Below are 22708 nucleotides of genomic sequence, written 5' to 3' on the forward strand. Positions count from 1 at the left end.
AAGACAATGTGACTATTTCAAAATATGAATCTGCATCTTAACTGTATCATAACTTGCAGGTTTGCCTCCAGGTCACATTCTATCCTGACTTAAATAAATTGCTGTTCTTTCATTTCTGCTGGGTCTAGATCTTAGAACTCCTTACCCAACAGCACTGTGAGAGTACCCTTACCACAAGGATTCCAGCCATTCAAGAGGGTTGCTCACTAACACCTTTTCATGAGCAATAAATACAGATCTTCCAAGTGACATCCACACCTCAAAGTAAAACTCTGAATTTGAAGAAATGCCAGTAAGACAGAGCTGAGGTAGTGAAGTTTAATTTGGAATCTCAGTGGAAACACCCCCCCACTAAAAAAAATGCAATACAATGCAAGTGTGCAGGTCCCATCCCCAATTTGTGTGCATGTATTTAAAAAAAAGTTAAAGACTAAAGATACAAAATGTTTTATTTTGAAACCTGAGCCAATAGTCAAGGAATGTTTACAAAATGATCTGCTACTTCCACACTGTAAATTACTGTTAATACTAACAAAAATATGAAACATGGCCCAGCCTTCACAAGAAGCCAAGACTGCAGTCCAAAAGTGTTTTAGAAATTGGCATTTTCAAATACCGATTCCAAAATACGATTAACTTCTGGAGAAAATCTCAAATGTGCAGAGTTTCAAGCACGCTCTCCTCTGATTCGCCGGGCCAACTGAATGTCTTTGGGCATAATAGTCACTCTTTTAGCATGGATGGCACATAAATTGGTGTCCTCAAATAAGCCAACCAGGTAGGCCTCACTGGCTTCCTGAAATAAAGTTAAATCTTTCATTAAAAAAGTTATGATAGTTTAACATTTACTTCCTTATTGACTTTATACTCCGTAAATTTCCAATGAGGCCAAAGTTCCATTATAAATTGCCTGGGATTTATTTTTATTCCCCACATGCAACATGATCAGCTACTGTGTTGTTATATCTAATTCTTTTCACACCATTGTCCATGCATTTCCCCAAAAGTTATCAAAACATCCATGAGCAACCAGTTAACCAACTTAAGGTAGCTTTGAGCCAAGGTACTCAACCTTGCTAGAGAACAGAATTGGAGATACACTAAACAAAGTCCAAAGAAATCTCCAACATTAGTGTAATATTCTCAAAAGGAATGAGCAATACAAGGTACAGTAGTATCCTATGACGGCAAGTGTTAGTATTCTTAATAGGGCTGTTCAGATTAAACAAATTCATAATTGAAGTGGTGTATTTGAAACTAATAGTATACTACATTCAAACATTTGCGCATCTGACTAGCAGACCACAAGTATTTAGGTAATGGGGTAATGGAGAAGTCAAAGGCAAAGCCGTACTATCTCCAACAACCTAGCCAAGGCACGAGTTTGGTCATAGGTATTAGATATTAGAGCCTCAGTCACAAACACGATAGGATCACTAGATTTGAAGTTTCCAATAGCAGATACCATACCTGCAAAGCTCCAATTGCAGCACTCTGAAACCTCAAATCAGTTTTGAAGTCCTGGGCAATTTCCCTCACCAGACGTTGGAAAGGTAGTTTACGGATAAGCAATTCAGTGGACTTCTGGTATCTGCGGATTTCTCGGAGAGCAACTGTGCCTGGCCTAATTGTGTAAAGACAAACATTACTCAGAAATGCAAATACACACTTTTCATTTATTTACTTATTCACAACACAAGTTCAACAATCTGTGCTTAACTATATCATCCTTTCTGAAGAAGGCATTCCCAGTTGGTTATGTGGCTGGTACTGGTTGCAAATTAGCTCATCCACATTTGGGAAACAGTTCCTTCACCCAATATTTTTACTGCCTTTCTTTGGATGCAGTCCATTACCATTAATACTTCAAAAATTAGTTGACAAGTGCCAGGTAGTCAGAGCAATGAAAATAAATTGCTTCTGTACATCAAATTGCACAAGCCTCTTTTTGCTCGTGTATCTCCAGAGGCTGCGGTATAAAGATATCACCAATATACTTTCATGACAGACAAAAAACAACCATAAACCAGCCACATCCCTAAAGCCAGCTCCTGAATGGTAAGCTCAATGCCCCAGTCAAAAATAATAAGCCCCTAGAAATGCTTCTGTCTGTCAAAACTGTCAAAGTTTGTATGTCTGAATGTTGATTATTTTTAATAGTTTACGTCAATCTTTGAAGTTTAAACAATAAAAATGGTCATACAATTAAAACTTGGACAACACCAGAAAACAAATCTATTTGATTATCTGAGTTGACTCAGTTCAATAAAAAAGTGTAAATAATTTCAAACTTAACTCCCTCAGTGGCATTTTTCTTCATTGAAATGAATGGTGTTCGTGACTGAGTTTTCAATTACCCGTCACTTTAACCAACACCCCATTTCTTTAAAAAGACCAGAAAAGGCCTCTCTACAATACCCTCCCCATCACACCCCTCATTCCAATCAAGGCACTGGCACTTACTGGATTATGTTAGAACGGTGAGAAACAGCAAGGTCATCCACATGATCATGCAATTACAAGTACAGATAACTGATGATGACATTGCCTAATCTGCCAATCTGTCTACTGGCCTGGTTCCCAAACAGCAGCAAAAGAAATTGACATTGGTGGTCTCAATGACCCCAAAAAGCTCTTTCAGACAATACCTTGCAGATAATCTGATGACTCTCAACTAACAGGAGCCACAGGATGTCTAGTGCCCAGTCTTCCTTGAAATCCACACCACTAACACCTGTGAAGAGCTTTTAGCTTCTCTACCAGGAAACACCACAACTCATATGATGAGAATGACTAGATCAACCAGGAACTAACTAACTGCAAACACAAGGTATTCTTGAATTGGAAACTCTAAGCATCAAGGGAAAGAAACAGGCATCTGGCAAATGGTCAACAGAAAGCCTGGGACTTAGAGAACAAATAATGGATGGAGAGAGCAAAGGAGGTCTGTAACTTAGGATAATCATAACATGTAGTTTCTTCAGTGTTGTAAAGATTATCTATGGCCCAAGCACCCAAGGGGCCACTGCTCAGAGCCAAGAATGGTGGAGAGGTTACCAAGGATTGATTGGTAGTCAGTACGCACGGGAAGGAGCACTTCAAAGTAGTCCTCAACTGAGATGTTGTCCTTGATTCCTGAAGTAACCCATCCGGTCTAATCTTGCCGCCACCACAGAGCAACAACAGGTTGAAGTGTCAAAGTCTCAGGAGCAGACAGTGTCCTTAATGGAGTTCTAAAACTTGGCAGAGTAGAACTTCAGACAAATTCACTATCTCATTTCTCCATTTTGTTACAATATTGAGGAAGGAAATTTCAGCCCATAAATCCTATACCAGTTCAAAAAACATCCTATTCCCCCACTAATTTTCCCTGTAACCTATTCCTGCACACACCACCTCCAGAGTAAAGACAATTTACAGTGGTCATTAAACCAACTAATCCACACATCCTTCAGATATGGGAACAAACTAGAGGGCCTGTGGAAAACCCACATGGTTACAGGGGAACATGCAAACTCCACTCAACAGCACGCAAGGTCAGGAATGAACCTGGGTCGCTGGAGCTGTGTGACAGTGGCTCTATTAGCTGTGTCTCTCTGCCATGTCCTACATTTGGGAAAAGGACATCCCGGGGTCCCCAGACACTATAATCATGACCCTCTTTAACAAAAGGAGTCAAAGCCAATTGCGATTACTACAGAAAGTTCTTCCTACTGTCTACAGGGAACATTATTGCAAGGGTCCTCCTCAACCACCTTCTTCTGGTGACAAGAGATGCTCCCATATTTTAGCGTATTCCATCCCCGGTGTAGGGACAATGAACACTATCTTCATTACACAACTCCTGAAACAGCATCAACTTTTTAAACCTCAAAGTCTTTGCCTCTATCAGTCAAGATGGAAATTTCACTGCTCACTGCCACTTGTGTCTTTCCTCTCACCTGGCATACACCAAATTAGAGACCATCCTACTTATCTCTGCAACCTTAATCGTTTCTCATTTCTGATGAAAAGTTAGCAGCCTGGAACGTTAACTGTTTCTCTCTCCACAAATGCCGCCTGACTCGAGTATTATCAACGTTGTTTTTGTTTCAGAAACTGCTTTCCCGTTACAATTTCAACAGGCAGATTCCCCTGTGAAACTGCAGGAAGTTGCCACTTGACTCCGTGAGGAGCCCAACATCAAAACAACCAAACTGACAGCGGATGGGGACGTCTCTGGAAGCTTGGGATTTTTCTTTACATTGACGTGAACGATCAAGTACCTCCTATTGTCAATCTGGGGCTACCCGCAAAAGAACAGTGCACTCTTCCCAGAGTGAAACCACATTAACTATTAAAACAAATGAAACTTCAGGCAACAAACTCAAACGACTTAGCATGGGGAAAAAGTTACTGCAGAATGGTAAGGCAGGGGGTCTATTAACTGGGAATTCCTCCATGACACTAAGAGACGGGAGGCAGCATAAGCTGGAGTCTCACCCACCTATAACGATGAGGCTTCTTTACCCCACCGGTGGACGGTGCGCTTTTCCTGGCTGCCTTGGTGGCCAGTTGCTTCCTGGGCGCTTTGCCGCCGGTCGATTTTCGGGCGGTCTGCTTGGTACGAGCCATCTCCGGTCATAGAATCTATACATACGGACGGAAAGATTAAACTTGACTACGTTCTACTTCAGTCCAGGGCCTTTGCTCTTCTGGCCCCCTCTCCACTCACACACCGACCTCCCCGCACTTCGTGGCGGCGCTGGAATTCCGACCGAGTCGATTTTATCTAATGAAATGGCGGTCATGCAGCCCTGCTCAACCACCCGACGGCCAAACATTCATCTCGGAGCCCAGCCCCACCACAGTCAATATCCCGGCACAGCTCACGGTGGCAACAGACAATGGCCACCATTGTTTATTCCGTTTTCATCCCGGAACCACCACCCCGCCACCCACAGATCTGAAATAACCCGGAATGAACGCAATCCAGGGGCAAAAGAAAACACACGAAGAGACAGAACGAAGGCGGAAAGACAAATCAGAGGCATTCCTATTATGAATCTCTATTCAGAATTTAACGCACAAGGTTTGCAAATCTTCCCAAGCTCTTGCTGCTGTACAGCCACTACTGTACTTGGTTCCCGTTTGACGTCACTCCAGGGCCAACGTTCCATAAATTGTCCCTTAAAGCGCATTGGCCAAAGCTGCTGAAGCAAATTGTACTGTGACAATAAGCAACGCTGGCTCCACCCCATCAGCGTTTCATTCTCACCTTGATTACAAATAAGGGAATTGTTGCAGTGACCAAATGCTTTTTTATTTCCAAAACAAAACCGTTTAGGTCCTATACTTATCGTTTGAATACAGGTTAAAAAAAATAGAGGAATGTGTTTTACTCTAACGTTACTGGAAATTGAAAAGCAAATTAAATCAAAATCCAGGAGATGGGTGCTGACCACCGATCACGGAAGGCATCGAAGGTGCTGATGGAAGGTGGGCAGCCGCGTTTTCTCTTCACTGTCTTCAGAAAAGAGAACGGGCAGTCATGCTGAACGAGATCCATTCCGATTCCCTGCCTGGACTTGGGGATAATTCTTAAATCAGGCCTAGGAGCAGTCCAAGAGTTCCATTTAGAGCTGCTCATCCTGTAATTTAATCTGCTCTACACACATCAGCACCTCGCCTCAAAACCAATGTATTTCCAGTTCTCATTTTTACACTTCGTTTATAAATCCCGATAATTGAAATTAGTTTTGCAATTCAATGGAATAACCTTACATATTTCGCCTCTTTCGTTTTTGACCTAGTAAGCGGCTAGGATGAGGCACCTTTCAAGCAAGACTTGTCCTTAAAATACCTTCCCTCACTCATTTTCATTCAGTGTGTACACAACATATACTCGTGTCATTCTCGCATTAGACATTCAAATCAGGATTCGGTAGTTTGCACAGTTGCAACATTGCGGAAATAACCTTATGCTCATATCAACAATACCCATGATTTACAACACAAATGGTGTCCTGTATTGCAGTTTCTGAATGACCCAGAGATGAATATCACTAACTCATTTAGCCACATTAAAAAATACTGATCAGTAAAATGAGGAAAATCCAAAGATGTTTTAAGTATACAAAGTGCAAGAGGATAACTAAGAAAGGAGTAGAGCCCATTTCAGACCAAAAAGATAAACTGTGTGTGGAGGCGGAGGATGTGGTAAAATAAATATGTCGTGGCTGTTTATACAAGGGGGGGGGGGGGGAATGCTAATCGGGTAGTTGAAGAGGAAGTGAGAAATACTGATGGCATAAGCAGAGAGGAAGCATTAAATTTAGCATGTTTAAAACTGGCTAAATCATCAGTCCTGGATGAAATATATGCCAGCATATTAAAAAAAGCAAAGGAGCAAATGGTGGAGGCTCCAACTCCAATTTTTCAGTTAGGCTTGCTAACATTGAACAGTTGTTTAAAAAGGGATGAGATAAACTACTTGGTTTAACTAAAGGTCAGTTAGTTTAATTTCAGTGAAGGACCAATTATTGGAATTAATTCTGGTGGACAGTATAAAGCTTCATTCTGAAAGGCAAAGATTAAACAAGGACATTCAGCATGGATCTGTCTGGCTAACTTTATTGAATATTTCAAGAGAGAACAAAGGTTGACATGTGCAGTGCATTTGATGTGGTCTATTTTGATTTTATAAAAGGCAAGGTTCAGGTCCCACTTGGCATCCTGGTCAAATAGGGAACGCCTAAGGGGTCCAAGGAAAATTGGCAAAATTGTATCCAAAATTGGCTTAGGAACAGGAAGACGAGTGTAATGGTTGACAGATGTTTACATGATTGGAATGCTGTGACCCAGTGGGGTTTCTTGGAGTTAGTATATGGTTGCTCACTTCCTGTAATATTAAGGATTTAGATGTAACTGTAAAGCATATTAAAGTTTGCAGATTATACAAAACATGGGTGTGTAGTTGACAGGTGGGATTTTTTTTGCACAACTGCATTGCATTCTAAAAGTAGTATGTGTAATTTAATCTGGAGGCAATGCATTTTTGAAGATGAAACATTTTGGGAGAGGCAAGGAAATAGAGTAATTAGGAGCATACTGAGCATGTAGAGGAACAGGAACTTTGAAGAATAAGGCCACACATTCTTCAAAAGGTAATAGGACAAATCAGAAAGGTGGTTTAAAAAGACATATGGAAAACTTTCCTTTATTAGCTGAGGCAGTGAATATAAGAGCATGGAAGTAAAATTACATACAACACTAATTAGGCCACAGCTTGAGTACTGCATACAGCTGTGGTCACATCACAGCAAAGATATGATTGCACTGGAGAGGGTGCAGAGGAGAGGTACAACATACAAGTACATTGCCAGGAATGGAGCATTTTAGCTATAAAGATTAGGTAAGCTAGAATTCATTTCTCTGGAACAGCAGAGACTGATCAGAGGGTTAACTGAAGTGAATATGGGACCTCAATGAGAAGGACCTTTTCCACCCACCTGATTAGAGGGGCATACATTTAAAAGTAATTAGCAGAAGGGTTAGAAGAGAGACAAGTAAAAATGTCTTTGCCCAGAGGATGGCAAGGGTTTGAGACTTGCTGACTGAAATAATGGTAAAGGACAGTAAGCATTGCAAACCCTTGTTTTAAAAACACTACTTGAAGAACTGAGAGCTATTGGATCAATCGCTGGAATGTAGGATTATGCTGGGTAGCTTTTCTTTTGATCAACACAGACATGAGTTGAATGGAATCCTGCGTTGCATGTTTTCTGCAATTCTGATTCTACTGTTTATTGTTGCAGTCATTCAATTGAAGCTGAAAGTATGGCCTGGTAACGTCTCCATGATTAAACACATGACATAATCCTCAAGGTGACAGTGACCCCATATCCTTATAATAATCTTTACCTTCATTGTTATTAGATAAACAACTCACTACTTACCTATTTAAAAATGTAACAATACTGTATAAATACATTTACACTGGAGGCACATACACTAGCAAAGTCACAGATCAATTGTAAACTTGTTTAGTTACATTCAAAAATATAAACATGCAAATCTGGTTATGTTCAAGAAATTACATGCATAAACTATTGAAGAGATTACAGATTCATTTTTCTCCTCTTATCTTCTTGTAGACCGGTATTTCCATTTTACTCTTGAACCTCCAGTAGATTTTGTCCTTGATCCACATAATTAGACACCAGTTGACATTATTATAAAGACGTTAGTGCTTTTGGCCACTTCTCTGGAAACCTGCATACCCAGTGAATTGGTTGCACTCCACCCATCTCACTTCTGTGCTCTCTATACTTCCACATATCCTCTTATTCATTCCACACCCCCCCCCCCCCCCCCAAATTCTTGTACTGGTCCTATCCACCATTTCCCCTTTGAAGCTTTGACTGGCAGACCTCATGTCTGCTATCGTTTTCTGAACCTTTTTGTTTTCAGCCTCTGCCACTACCAGAGCACCTCAAAGCCAAATCCGCCTTACTTGGGCAATAGCAAGTTGTTAAACCAGCCTCTCTCATTGAGAGTGATTTACAACTCCTATTGTATACCAATACTGTGTTACCATAACACCATGCCTTCTTTTTGCTATTTGTCCAGCTCCATCTGCAACATATTTGATACTTTATTAGGAGATCCACAAGTATCAATTTATGACCGAGGCCAAAGATTTTGACAGTGATTCTGTATGCTTTGAAACAAATGCCTTAAATCAGACTCTGGTCTTTATCGTGGTCTTGCCTCAAGGTTTGTATCTGATCCCAGTCAGCTTCATTGGAGTCCAGGTCTTGGGGGTTGCATTTGTTCCAGCTTAGCCAAATCACAGCTCATGCAGGTTGCCTCTTATTCCAAACTAAACATTCCAATAAGATTTTTCCAAGTACCACCATTCTGAATCTCAGTCACTCCCATTTGTCTGGTATAGCAAGATCACTCCTTATTTCACAGTTCTGAACTAGTTTCTTGATTCAGATTTCTCTTTTGCTTTATTGTCCTCACGCGGACTTCCACATTCTTTGCTTGCCTTTATATCTGTTTGTCGCAGTATTTTTACTCTCAACCGTTCTTTACAAATGCATTATACTTGCGGAGCATGCGTATCCCAACTTTCAATCAGAATCAATCCGGATTCTCAGTGCCATTTTCGGATATCTTAACCTCCCTTTAGTGCAGATATTCCCGAACACTGGAAAGCTTCGATCATTTTCCACTTTCGCTCGGGACTTGTTGCTTTAAGTAGCATACCTCTTTCAACTGGCTCTTTGTAGTCTGTGTAATCAACTCTTTTGAAGAACCCGGCCATTTCTCTTGCTAACTCTGTAGTACCTTACCCCGAACACACCCTCTTTCTCGATCTGGCTCTGCAGTGCTTCTCAATATCCGTGCTGCTGCCGACCTTTCACATGGCCACACCCCTTCCTGGAGCGGAACGTGTGGTTTTGCTTCTGACCCACCCTAGCACTTCCCGTCTCCGCTTGTACAATTGGTTCAACTGAGTGTCTGTCTCTTTCCCCCTTTTTACTCAACCAGATTCGTGGCAAAACAAATGATTCTAAAGGGAAAGTCCTGTCTGCTTGCTGCACGTTTTCGTGCTCGAGTATTGATTTTTGTTTTAAAAAAACCGAAAGTGCAAGCACTAAGACTTTAAACCAGTCGTTGCTCAATAATGCCACTTTAGAGTGCAGTTTGTCACAATTATCGGCACCATGACTATCCTTATTTCTCCCCGTGCTCGCAATACTACTCCAGGTTATGTGCAGAAACGGCCGTTACTTTTCATTTGTGAGATACGTTCAAAGTTGTGCCTTTGAGGGTCTTGTTCCATTGCTCAGTGGTCTTCATTTAGTAGCATATCTTAGTAGTCGTGAACATGTTGCTTTGTCATTCCACCACCTCCTCTGGCAGATTCCAAATATCAAGCACTCTGTTTAAAAAAAAACTTTAACCCTCAGATCCCCTTTAAAGTTCTTTCCTCTCACTGGCAGGGGTATTTGCAGACATTTTTAGCGTCTCTCTGCTTCTATCTGAAGTTCCCACCTGCTTTAAGACCACTTTCATCCTGGTGCCCAAGAAAAACAAGGCAATGTGCCTTAATGACTACCGCCCAGTGGCTCTGACACCATCATAAAGTGCTTTGAGGCTGGTGATAGCACACATTAACTCCAGCCTCCTAGACAACCTTGATCCACTGCAATTCACCTACCACTGAAACAGGTCTACAGCAGATGCCATCTCCCTGGCTTCGCCCTATACTTATCTCTGGAGCATCTGGACAGTAATAACCCATGTTAGGCTATTGCTTATTGACTATAGCTCCACCTTCGATACTATAATTCCAAGCAAACTCATCACCAAACTCTGAGACCTGGGACTCAACACCTCCCTTTGCAACTGGATCCTCGACTTCCTGACCAACAGACCGCAATCAGTAAGGACAGGTAGCAAGCACTAGGGATAAGCAGCAACACCTCCACCATGGTTATTCTCAACACTGGTGCTCCACAAGGTTGTATCCTCAGCCCCCTAGTCTACTCCTGGTACACACGAGTGCGTGGCCAGATCCTGCTCTAACTCCATCTACAAGTTTGCCGATGATACCACCATAGTGGGCCGTATCTCAAACAATGATGAGTCGGAGTACAGGATGGAAATAAAGTGCTTAGTAACATGGTGTCATGACAACAACCTTTCCCTCAATATCAGCAAAACAAAAGAGCTGGCCATCAAACTTCAGGAAGGGGGTGCATGTGTTCGGTCTACATCAACAGTGCTGAGGTTGAGAGCTTTAAGTTCCCAGGAGTGAACATCACTAATAGCCCGCCCTGGTCCAACCACGTACATGCCAAGGCCAAGAAAGCTTACCAGCACCTCTATTTCTTCAGGAGGCTAAAGAAATTTGGCACGTCCCCCTCAACCTTCACCAATATTTTAAAAATATCGAAGAACCATAGAAAGCATCCTATCTGGATGCATCACAGCTTGGTATGGCAACTGCTCTGCTCGAGACTGCAAGAAACTACAGAGTTGTGGACATAGCTCAGCACATCACAGAAACCAGCTTCCTCTCCATAGGCTCTGTCTACACTTCTCGCTGCCTTGGTAAAAGCAGCCAGCATCAAAGAACCACCAACCCCTCCCCCCCCCCCCCCCACCAAATCAGGCAGAAGATACAAAAGCCTGAAAGCACGTACCACCAGATTCAGGGAGAGCTTTTATCCTGCTGTTACAGGACTATTGAACTGTTCCCTAGTATGATCAGATGGACTCTTGACCTCACAATCTACCTTGTTATGACCTTGCACTTCCCTGTAGCTGTTACACTTTATTCTGCATTCTGTTATTGTTTTACCTTGTACCTCCTCAATGCACTGTGTAATGAATTGATCTGTATGAACTGTATGCAAGACAAGTTTTTCCACTGTACCTCAGTGCATATGACAATGATAAACCAATTCCAATTAAACCTATACTCCCCCTTGGTTTTATACTCCCACCAGAAAAAAAAATTCATTATCTACCTCATCTATTCCCAGCCTATCCAATCTCTCCTCTTAGCTAAAATCCTTTAATCCATGCAACATCCTGGTTAATCTCCTCCATACTCTCTCCAGCACAATCGGATCCTTCCTACCAGGCAACCAGAACTGCACACAATACTTCAAGCACAGCCTAACCAATGTTTTGTAAGGTTGTAATGATGCCCCAGCTCTTATATTCTATGCTCTGATCTATGAAGGAAAACATGCTACATGCCTTTTTCACCACCCTATCATCCAGGGTTGCCACTTTCAGGGATCTGTGGACTTGGACCCCTAGGTCTCCCTGTTCATCAACAATCATCAATGCCCTACCATTTCCTATTCGACTTTCCAAAATGCATTACTTTGCACTGGTCAGGATTAAGTTCTATCTGTCAATGCTCTGCCCAACTTTCCATCCAATTTATATCCTGGTGTAATCTTGGACAACCTTTCTCACTATCTACAACTCTACCATTTTGTATCATTTGCAAACATACTAATCATACCTTCTAAGCTCACATACAAGTCACTTGTATATCACAAACAGCAAAGGTCCCAGCATTGATTCTTGCAGTACACCACTAGTCAGAGACTTCCAATCAGAAAGATATCCTTTCACCACTACCCCTTACCTCCCATCACCAAGCCAGTTTTGGATTCAATTAGCCAGCTTGCCTTGGGTCCCAAGTGCCTCAATTTTCTGGAGGGTCCAACCACGTGGAACCTTCTCAAATGCCTTAAAGTCCATATAGACAACTTCCACCACCCCACCTTCATCCATTTCTTTTGATTAAAAAAAACCCTCAAATTCGTGGAATATTTCCCTTGCACAAAGCTATGCTGTCAATTCTCAAATCTTTTCTGGATCTTCTCAATGCCTTTACATCGTTCTGCCAATGAGGTAATCAGAACTGAACATAATACTCTAAGCGGAGGCCAACCAATGTTTTGTTAACATTCAACACGACTTCCCAATTTTCATACTCTTTGATAAAGCAGCCCAGAATAATGTGTGCCTTATTAACCCTGCCACTTTCACCCAGGTCCCTCTTCATCCTCTTGAGAACAGTACCCTATATTTTATATTGCCTTTCCTCATTCTTCCTAACAAAATACATCTCACATTTCATCAACCATACATATGCCCATTCCACCAGCCTGTTTATATCCTCCTGCAATTTGTCACAGTTCACAACACTAAGTTTTGCCAAATTTAGAATTGTGGATTACACTCTCAAGTTTGAGTAACAAGTACAGATCAAACAAAATCAATGGCTCTAACAGTGATACTTGGGAATGCCATTATTTATTTTTCTCCTGCAAGAAAATAATGACCATGACCCTGTTAAGTCATATCCATGCCATATGCTTCAGTTTTGCTGATAAGCTGTTAGATGGCACCTTATCAAAAGCCTTCTGAAAATCCAAGTAAGCCACATCAATTGTATTGTCCTCATCAACTCTATCTATTATATCAAAAAAGTCTATCAAAGTGGTTAAACATGATTTGTCCTTAATAAACTTGTGCTAACTTGCCTTAATCAGTATTCCTCCAGATAACCGTTAATCCTGTTCAGGATCAGTATTTCTAAAAGCTTTCCCATCATTGGAGTTAATCCAACTACTATTTTTATGTGACTGAGCAAGCAGTCACAGTTCCATGTCACAGTTCCAGTCTTTTCAACAGCATCAGATGAGGCAGTCTATCTGGTTGTGATACCACCAGAAGTAGATCTCCCAGGGCAGGGGCTCAGTACGTGGGAGATGATCTGACTTGTGTAGCTCGGACATTATTCATGTTCCACTTAAAGAGCAGGTGGCCATATCACCCCCGGTCTTTTCTTGAGATTCAGGATTGTCCAGGTTTTTCTTCAAAGGATAAAGTCTGGCACTTTATTCTAGCTAGTAACCAGGTTGATTACAGCTGTTTGCCATTGTCCAAGTGGTGCAGCTGCCATTAATTTGTAGGGTCCATGAGATTTCAATCTGGTGTGTGTGTTTTTTTTAAAAAAAACATTCTTTGCCAGTGGGAGTAATTTATTGGCTATTAGACAGTGCCATTCCTCAAGGAGGGCAATGTTTTCCCTGTGGACATCAGATGGTTTACTATGGATCAACATGGGAAATCACTTGAGTAGTGTTAGTTTCTGTGGTCTAGAGATGATGCTTATGGATTCCTAGAGATGGATATGTAGCATTGGTTGAACAGCAGTATTCTGCAGTTGGGGCTTTCATGGCAGAGCACAGTGTGGTGGTACCTTCTGACTCTCATTTGAGATTCACTCACTGTAACCTTGACTCCAATGTGCGGAGGTACTGCAGCTGTCAGTGTATTTTGAGGTTGGTAATGGGTGAACTGGAGACAAACTTTTTGCTTGACTTTCAAGCTGTTCAGATGATGACCTGGAACAACATTTGGTCAACACCTTTATGTCAATGTTGTACAGGGCCAGTGCCAGAGAGGGCATTATTGATTGTGCAAGGATGGCTAAATCAGATCTTCAAGGCACACTTGGAATTATTGGAAGCCAATCATTGGTTTAATATTGTCACATGTACCAAGGTACGGTGAAAACTGTTTTCCATGCCATCCTTACAGATCATTTCATTACAACATTGAGGTAGTACAAGGGAAAACAAATAAAAGAATGCAGAATAAAGTGTTACATTTACAGGGAAAGTGCAGTGCAGGCAGACAGTCAATAAGGTGCAAGGCCATAAAGAGGTAGATGAGGTCAAGAGTCCATTTTATACTAGGGGACCATTCAATAGTCTTATAACGGTAGGATATAAGCAGCCCTTGAGCCTGGTGGTACATGCTTTTGTATCTTCTGCCCAATTGGGGGGGGGGGGGGGGGGGGGGGAAAGAGAAGAGAGAATGTCCAGAGTGGGTGGGGTCTTACAAAATCATATCTTACAGACAAGATGCTGGAATCCTCCATCATAATCCATGGGCATGTTCTGTCCCACCAGCTGAACAAACATCACTATGGTGGCATTCTGGTAGACAACAACTTTGGTAGTCCTCAGCATTGACTGCATACCCCATGTAGTCTCATGGCATCAGGCCAAACATGGACAAGATTTCCCCTAGAGTCACACCACCCTCAGATGCTGAATTAATACTCCTCCATGTCCAACAATGCTTGGAAGAAGCACTGAATATAGCAAGGATGTGGATTGCAGAATTTAATATCCATTACCAAAACAACAATGCACACCTCCAGCCAAGCTGTTCCAGTAAAGCTACAACACTGATTTCTATTCAACAATGTTGAGAATGACTTAGGCACGTCCTGTTCACAAAAAATGCAGGAAGAATCCAATTCAATCACTCTCAAAGTGCTAGAAGTTGTCATCGAAAGTGCTATCAAATGGTGCTCACTCTCCACTAACCTGTTCACTATTGCCCAGCTCAAGTTTTGCCAGGAACACTTGGCTTCAGACCTCATCATAGCCTTGGTCCAAGCATGGACAAAAGCCAAATTCTAGAGGTGAGGCAAGAGTGATTGCCCAATAAATCAAGGCTACACTTGACTGACTGGGCCATCAAGGAACCCTGGTAAAATTGAAATTGAAGGGCATCAGGAGGAAACCTTACTAATGGTTGGTGTCATACCTTGCACAGAGGAAGATTGTTGTTGTTATTGGAGACCAGAGTCCCAGGACATCACTGCATGAATTCCTCAGGGCAATGGTCTAGGCCCAATCATCTTCAGCTGTTTCATCAATGACTTTCCTTCCCCCACAGGGTCAAAAGTAAAGATGTTCAGCAAGAATATTCAATTACAATCACAACTCCTCACAAATGAAGTACGCAGCAAGGCCTAGACCACATTCAGGCATGAGTTGATAAATTGCAAGTAACATTTTCACCACTGAAGCAGGAGATAGTCATTGCCAGACACAAGAGTTGAACTATCTACCTTTGATATTCAGTTGCATTCTTATTGCAAGTCCCTTACCATTAACATCCTGGAGTCACCATCGACAAGAATTTAACTGGGCCAGCCACATAAATACTGCAAAACTAACTGGACTGATAAGTGGCAAGTAACATTCTCACCCTGAAAATGCCAGGCATAACCAAGAGGCAATCAGAAGAGGAAGTGGGTATCCTGCTGTGAATGACTCACTTCCTGACTATCCAAAGTCCTCACACCATCTACAAAGCACAAATCAAAAGTGTGATGGAATATTCTACACTTGCTTGCAATAATGCAGCTTCGACAATTCTCAGGGTGCTCAATGTCATCTAAGACATAGCTGCCTATTGATGAGTACACCACTCACTACCCTTAATATTCATTCCCTTCACTAATAATGCAATTAACTGTGTGCCATCTATAAAATGCTCCACAGGTACTCTCCTAGGCAACTCCAACAGCATCTCCCAAACCTGTAAACTCTACTGCCAATAAGGACAAGAACAGTAGGTGCTGGGACCATTACCACCTGCAGGTTCCCCACCAAGGCATATCACCCCAACTTGGAAATATTGTTGTTTCTTCATTATTGCTGGGTCTTAATCTTGAACTCTCTACTCCAAACCACTGTGGCATTGCCTTTATGAAAGTGACTGTAGTGATTCAGGGAAGCGGCTCACCACCATCTTTTGAGGGCAGTTATGATTGCAATAAATACTGATTTTGTCATTGATACCTTTATCCTAATAAAAAAAAGTGCAAAAACAAATATGCTAGTCATGGCTGACATAAAGCTTGGGGGCGGGAGGGGGGGGGGTGTTGTAGGTGTCAGATACCTATTGCACCCACCACTTCAGATTTGTACGTTTGTCCTCTGCCCATTGACAGGTGTGGAATCCAGCAGCAGAGTGGAAGGTCAGAGGTCCCAGAATCTGAGCTCCTGACCTCTGCTTTGCAATGTGCAGGTGTGGAAGTCAGGAATGCACCATCTATGAAGAGGACTTAGCTGTCAAGTTCTCTTCCAAACTGCAGGCAAAAGTATGCTTTAACTCTGATTCCAAACTAGAAAAAGATAAAGCAAGTGTTAAGTTTCAGAAAGAATGGAAAGGAGGAAAGGACAAAATGGAAGGTCTATGATGTGGTGGATGGGAGGAATAATTAAATGTCAAAAGGGATGATGGTTTAAGGTGAAAGGGGATGGTAGCAGGCCAAGTTAAGAAACACAACGTGACCCTCAATGAGGTGTAACAGGAGACAACAAAATGATGATTTCCTGAAATTATTCAACTCAATGTCACATCACAGTTGTACCAAATGTTTGTTAGACAGCACTTGGAGTATTGTGTACATTTCAGGTCACCACACTATAGGAAAGATGAGATTAAATTTGAGAGAGTGCAGAAAAGATTAACAAAGATATTTCCCAGTTTGGAGGGCTTGAGATACAAGAGATTAGATAGGCCGGGTCTGTTTTCCCTGGAGTAAAGGAGGCTGAGAGGTGACATGAATAGTAACAACATTTTAGAGGTATCAGGACAGGTATTTGAATGAGCAAGACAAAGGGAAAGGGAGTTAATGCAGGCAAGTGGGATAGTATAGACAGGCATGATGGTTGGCATAGGGCCTGTTTTATGCTGTACAACTCTATGTCTCATCATTAAGCTCAGAAGGCTGATGTGTGCATGCCTGAAAGACAAAAATGCTGGTTCTAATCCTTTAAATGTTCCATTGTAAAACATAGGAGCACAAAACTGATGTCTGAATGGTATGTGAAATTAAAGTGATTGGCAAACAGAAGGGAAAGGTGATAAAATGATAGATACTGTTCTCTACAGCTGAGAGTGCAAGTCCCAAAAGGACAACTCTTCAAAAGGGAAGAAAGTGTAGGAGGAGAAGGATCCAGTTACTGTGATCCATAAGGAAACCAATGAATAGGGCAAAGAAAGAGGAGGTTTTGTCAGACTGATTGGGTCCAAGTTAAAAAGCAAATTCACAAAAACTAATAATTCCTGGATAGCCACCTGAGCCAAATTAACAAAGCATAAATAAAATCAGCAAGTTGAATACGTGGGTCAAACTTTGGTGTGGGAGAAATGGGCTTCAATTTATGGAGCACTGGATCCAGTACAGGGGAAAGAAGAAACTTACCACCCCCCCCCCCCCCCCCCCCCACGATGGGCTTCACTTCAATCAGGCTAGAACAAGTGTCCCTGCAAATCAGTTCGCTAGGGATATAGATAAGGTTTTAAACTAAATAGTGAGAATGGTGCTGGTCAGGAGACATTTCTCAGAAAGAGAAAGGACAAAGATATTTTGCTCTGTGCTCTATGTAATGATTGCCAGAATCAAATCAGGAAGGGACAATGCATACTAACACAAGGCAGTACCTCCATTTAGAGTCAGAGGAGAAAAATAGCAATGATATAAAATTGAGACCCATTATCTGAATACACATAGCACTCATATCAAGACAGGCAAATTAATGGGACAAATAGCAAATGCATTGAATCTAGTTGCCATTACAGAGATATAGTTGCAAAGAGACTGAGACTGGCCATCGAATGACCTGGTCAACATAACTTTTAGAAAAGATGGGCAAAATAGGAAAGGAAATGGTGCAGCCCCTATTTCAAACATGGTATAAAAGCAGTAGAGGAAGGAAGGATCTTAGCTCAGAAGAAGATCAAGCAGCTGAATCAGGTTGGGTGGAATCAAGAAGCAGCAAGAAACGAAAAGCATAGGATTTGTATATTGGCCCTGAAACAGTAATGATTAATGGGACATAACATAACCAGAAAAATAATTAGAAGTGCATATAATAATCACGGGGTCTCTAATCTGCACGTAGACTGTAGATCCACTTGTTGGGAAGAATAGATAGGTTGGCTCCTACATTATGTCTAACTGCTCCCATTTACTCATTGACCAGCTTATCCCAATGGTTCTTCCCCCCCCCACCAAGTTTTACCCCATTATAGACATCCCCACACTTCTCCCACAGCTTAACGAGCTTTTGTTTGTACTATGTCCCAGTTCTGACGAAGGGTCTTCAGCCGAAAACGTTAACTATTTATCTTTTCTCCGATGCGGGCCGACCTGCTGAGCGTTTCTAGAAATGTGTTTTTATTTTAGGATTTCCAGCAATATGCAGTTTGTTTTGATTTTCAGAGGCACAATGATCTCGGATTTCAGGTCTGGGAAAGACCCAAGATCGGAGGTAACGGTGAGAAATGCTACTCACTCTGTTGTTGCAAGACTGATGCTATCCCTCAGCACAGACCGCGATTAATTCGTTCATACTAGGCCAGGACTTTCAATGTCTGGGCAGTGAGACAAGGTTTAAATGCATTTCTAGACTGTGTGAACACTCGACGACACTCTACTCACGAGCACCCCTTAAATAAGTGGTCCAGGTGATTTAGGTTTCAGGCAGTAGTGCCAAATAATATACTTGGCCGAGGGGCATCGACATTTCTAGAAACATTCGTTCCAGTTGGATGTTCAGGGATGGGTTGTTTGATCAGGGGGTCAAATTTGTGTCTTGTTTGGTTACAGGACTGTAGCAAGATGTCAAAGGAAAGGACACCAAGCAACTCCGGACATCCTCAGTTTTGGAGGTTCAATGTTTTCATAGATTAAGTTTTCCTGGATTTGTTGCACGTTTGGTGGGAACGCCATCACGAACTATGAATATCCAAAAATGGCGTAAAGTTCCGTTCACCGAATTTACAATTCCTCACACTACAGCACATTTATTCGAGTGTTTTGTTCTCAGTGAGGTGGGATTTGATACCGCGGCTTCCGCGCCTACTGGACGACTTTGAAACTTAGTCATTACAGCCAATCGCAACAATGCAGGCTCTCCAGAGTCCCATTCCCATCTTTAGCTCTGTAAACCTACAACTTATTCTCTCCTACACGCACATCGACTCCGCTCTGATTCCTTCACCTCGACTTTTCGACCCGAAACGTCGACAGTTCCTTTCTTCCCACAGGTGCTGCTCGACCTGCCGAGTTCCATCAGCAGATTGTTTGTTACTCCTAATTCCTTTACCGACACCAAGGGATAATTTATAACGTATAGTTGCAAATTGACCCACCGTTTTTGAAAGGCGAAAGAAAACGGAAGCGAACACACGCAGTCACGGACAAAACGTGAAAACTCTATATAGGTAGGACCCGAGGGCAGGTTCGAACACAAATTGACTGAAGCAGAGCGGCGGCGACGCTAACTATTGCGCCGCTGTGTTACCCACCAGAGATTGATACGAATCCACTAATACCGTATTTTGTGTTGACTGGTCACTTTCAGTTCTGAATCAGGTTACGCTGTAGGGCATGACTGTCCTGAATGACTTGTGTTGTGATGGATGTCGTCCCTTTAAATTTAAAATATACAGTCGTTCAAAGAATATCGAAAACCTCAGCGTCGTTCGACGAGAAGGAGCGAGTTCTTCAGGCGGTACAAGCGTTCAGCTACTCGCTGACAATCTGACTCAGCATGTTGAGTCACTACAAACACAACAGGAGCTCCACGTGTTATATAGGATTGTAATCCAAATCGACGGGATTTGGAAATTACACTTCCAATGTTTCCTTTAAATTTTCGGCTCTACGAAAGTGCCACGTTAGTAATATCATTTAAACATCTACCAAAGGTGTAGATTGTGGGGTTCAAATTTGCATAGTTAGAGAGAACATATTTTCACCAATCTTAGCGGGTCAGCATATAAATGCGTTACCATCATTAATCATTTCGAAAGATTACATTTCTACAGCACTGTTCGCGATCTGAGAAAAATCAACCCTTTCATTGGCAATGTGGTTACTACCGCGATATAGCCAAACATTGGCTAGTAAAAGTTACTGACAGTGGCCACTTCCCTCAGCTTAAACCTACGTTCTCTCATTTCCCAGCGACGATTTGATTACAAACGGCATTGCAAATTTACAAAAGGGAACAGGAGATACAATCTTCTTGGCGTACGGAGTGATAATGGGATCAGCAGCTTCAACTGATTTCAATGCACCATTTTAAAATTACCTTCACAAGGGTCAACTCCTCCCAGTCTCGCAGAGCCTGAATTTCTGGAATGTACCTTACCGCCGGGACGGGCTTCTGCGGGTAGTGGTGCCGGTGCCGGTGCCGTCCCCATCCCTACGGACTCCGCAATTTGTGCTTCCTCCCCCGGGAACTCTGGCCACGTGTCCCGGGCCAGCGTTTGAACCGTCCCGCCAATTACCCGGCGCGCTCCGCGCCGCGCACGCGCATTCCATTGTTTTGACTAAAAATGCCGTCGGTTTCGAAAGCTGCGCCGAGCGCTTCTCCTCAGACCGAGAAACCGTCTCACTACACGTAGGTACCGAGTCCGCCCGCCGCGGCAACGCCACGGGCGCGCCCGGAGCACGCTGCAACCCGCTGGCCGCGAAAAAAGCAGCGGCAGAAAAGCTGCACAACAGATCTCTTCACGCCAGCTAATTTAGCCTCGGAGCAGCGACCCTCCCCCGCCCGCCAGGCCCAGGCCTCGGCCCCCCCCGTCCGCAGGCCCATCCTTTGCCCCCTCTCACCCCGCCCCCCCCCACCTCCACGTCCGATCAGACGCATCCCTCGGCCCCCGGATCCAAGTCGGTCTCTAATCTTCACCTTTTATTTTGCAGGTACCTTAAGGAGTTCCGCACGGAGCAATGCCCGCTCTTCTTGCAGCACAAGTGCGCCCAACACAGGCCCTTCACCTGCTTCCACTGGCATTTCCTGAACCAGCGACGGCGGAGGCCCATCAGGAGGCGGGACGGCACCTTCAACTACAGCCCGGACGTGTATTGCACCAAATACGACGAGACGACGGGGATCTGCCCGGACGGAGACGAGTGAGTGAATCGGGTACTGTTTTGTACTGGGGCTGCGGGAGGTGTGTGCGAGGAGATAGCCAGAGGGACGCGCCAGGGCCCGCCCCCCTCAGGAGTTTCGCTGTTGCCGTGGACTGGGGGTTCGGGGCTGGTGAATGGAATGCTACTCGATGGCGGGTTTGTTTAAGTTGTAGATTCGGCTCTGCGTTTTCCATCGTGGGGACACTTGTCCCGATGTTGACCCGCAGCAGGCTGGGTTTCTCTGCCTCGGGTTCCTGAAGTTGCCAGAATCCGTAACTTGGAAAAACGAATTTCTATATTTGCCCAGTTTATTTCATTGTAAAGTAAATATCGTTCACCTTTTATAGATGAACGAAAATACTGCGTCTGAATTTAATTTGGATTTGTTGATGGAAATCTTTTGGATAATCGTAGAGTACACAAACTTTTAAGGCTGTGAGTGAAATGTGGGACTTAGATTTATTCTAGGTAATGAATTTGCTTAAGTTTCATTTTGTTAATTTTAGTCACTGTATTTTAAAGCAATTATATGTTTGAGAATTGATGAAGCTAGTTTTTACACTGCTTAAAGATGCTGCAGTGACCGTGTGATTTTGTTTATTATATTTGTCACTACTTTTTGCTTTTTTTAAACTCTAAAGTCCCATGGTACCTTATCTACATCAATAGATGTACATTGCTGCTGGAACTACTTTTTGACAGTATTGAATAGTGTACAGTTTGCTGATTTTTCAAGTTTTAGGAAAAAAAGTATTCAGTTAATTCTTTAATGTATTTGAAATTTTTTTAAAGTTGGAACTGTTTTTTAAATTCTGCACAATAAAGTTGAAGGGGCCTTTTTCTGACTTTAAAACATTGGGCAGTGCTGCAGTTTGTTAAACACTACATTATCAAATATGAATCTGTAAACAAATTGAAACTCTAATGTTTCTTTGTAGTGATATGTATTTTTTTCTATGCTTCAAAGCTTTACTGGAATGGCATTTTCTGGCAATGTAAAAAGAGGAAGATAGTTATTTAAATAGTTTTATGATCTTGTTGTCCCAAATTTCATCACAGCCAATTAAATACATTTAAGGAATATTACTATACAGTTGTATGGTTTATTTGTCCTCATTTACTTGCAATTAGAAACAGACATCATCATTTGAAAGCATGTAAATTGAATTCTTTGCAGTTATATGTGCATTTTATTAAAATTTTCTTTCTTTTCCCCAAAAAAAGATAGATTACATAATTAAATGGCAAGTTGGAAAGTTTGGGCAGACGTTGGGTGATGTCACTTTAAAATTATATGAAAGGTTGAATGAAGGTGCTTGTTTACAACTAAGTGGTTGGGATTCACAGTAATTACATATAAACTGCTTGTTGCAAAATATTTTT

The 22708-nt window shown here is 42.4% G+C and overlaps 2 protein-coding genes across 8 annotated transcripts in view; one reads left to right on the top strand and one right to left on the bottom strand.

Moving 5' to 3' along the window:
* Positions 1-431: 431 nt before the first annotated feature.
* LOC127573777 (histone H3.3A) lies at positions 432-21246 on the bottom strand. 6 transcript variants are annotated; one of them, XM_052022279.1, is made up of 4 exons: positions 21102-21246; positions 4487-4629; positions 1471-1624; positions 432-796 (listed from the first exon to the last, which is right to left on the bottom strand). In XM_052022279.1, exons 2-4 carry the CDS (start codon positions 4612-4614, stop codon positions 668-670), a joined length of 411 nt encoding a protein of 136 aa, XP_051878239.1. In that variant the 5' UTR covers positions 4615-4629; positions 21102-21246; the 3' UTR covers positions 432-667. The 6 variants fall into 6 exon arrangements, with proteins under 6 accessions (XP_051878239.1, XP_051878243.1, XP_051878238.1 ...); XM_052022283.1 differs by having other exon boundaries at positions 21120-21138; XM_052022278.1 differs by lacking the exon at positions 21102-21246 and adding an exon at positions 20502-20643.
* unkl (unk like zinc finger) overlaps positions 20609-22708 on the top strand; it is a 96862-nt gene continuing 94762 nt past the window's right edge. For both annotated transcript variants that reach the window (XM_052022275.1, XM_052022276.1), the window contains exons 1-2: positions 20609-20813; positions 21116-21325. In XM_052022275.1, coding sequence (XP_051878235.1) covers positions 20749-20813; positions 21116-21325 — 275 coding nt within the window. In that variant the 5' untranslated portion in view covers positions 20609-20748. The remainder of the gene's footprint in view (positions 20814-21115; positions 21326-22708) is intronic.

The sequence above is a fragment of the Pristis pectinata genome, chromosome 8 (genome assembly GCF_009764475.1).
Source record: "Pristis pectinata isolate sPriPec2 chromosome 8, sPriPec2.1.pri, whole genome shotgun sequence".
NCBI lineage: Eukaryota > Metazoa > Chordata > Chondrichthyes > Rhinopristiformes > Pristidae > Pristis > Pristis pectinata.

What these genes read in the sequence shown, in the direction of transcription:
- LOC127573777 (XM_052022279.1), bottom strand. Translation starts at nt 4,614, where the DNA reads ATGGCTCGTACCAAGCAGACCGCCCGAAAATCGACCGGCGGCAAAGCG. An exon ending in AAGAAGCCTCATCGTTATAG is followed by an intron (nt 1,625 to 4,486) that starts GTGGGTGAGACT and finishes TTACACAATTAG; the next exon opens with GCCAGGCACAGTTGCTCTCC. An exon ending in CTGCAATTGGAGCTTTGCAG is followed by an intron (nt 797 to 1,470) that starts GTATGGTATCTG and finishes ACTTTATTTCAG; the next exon opens with GAAGCCAGTGAGGCCTACCT.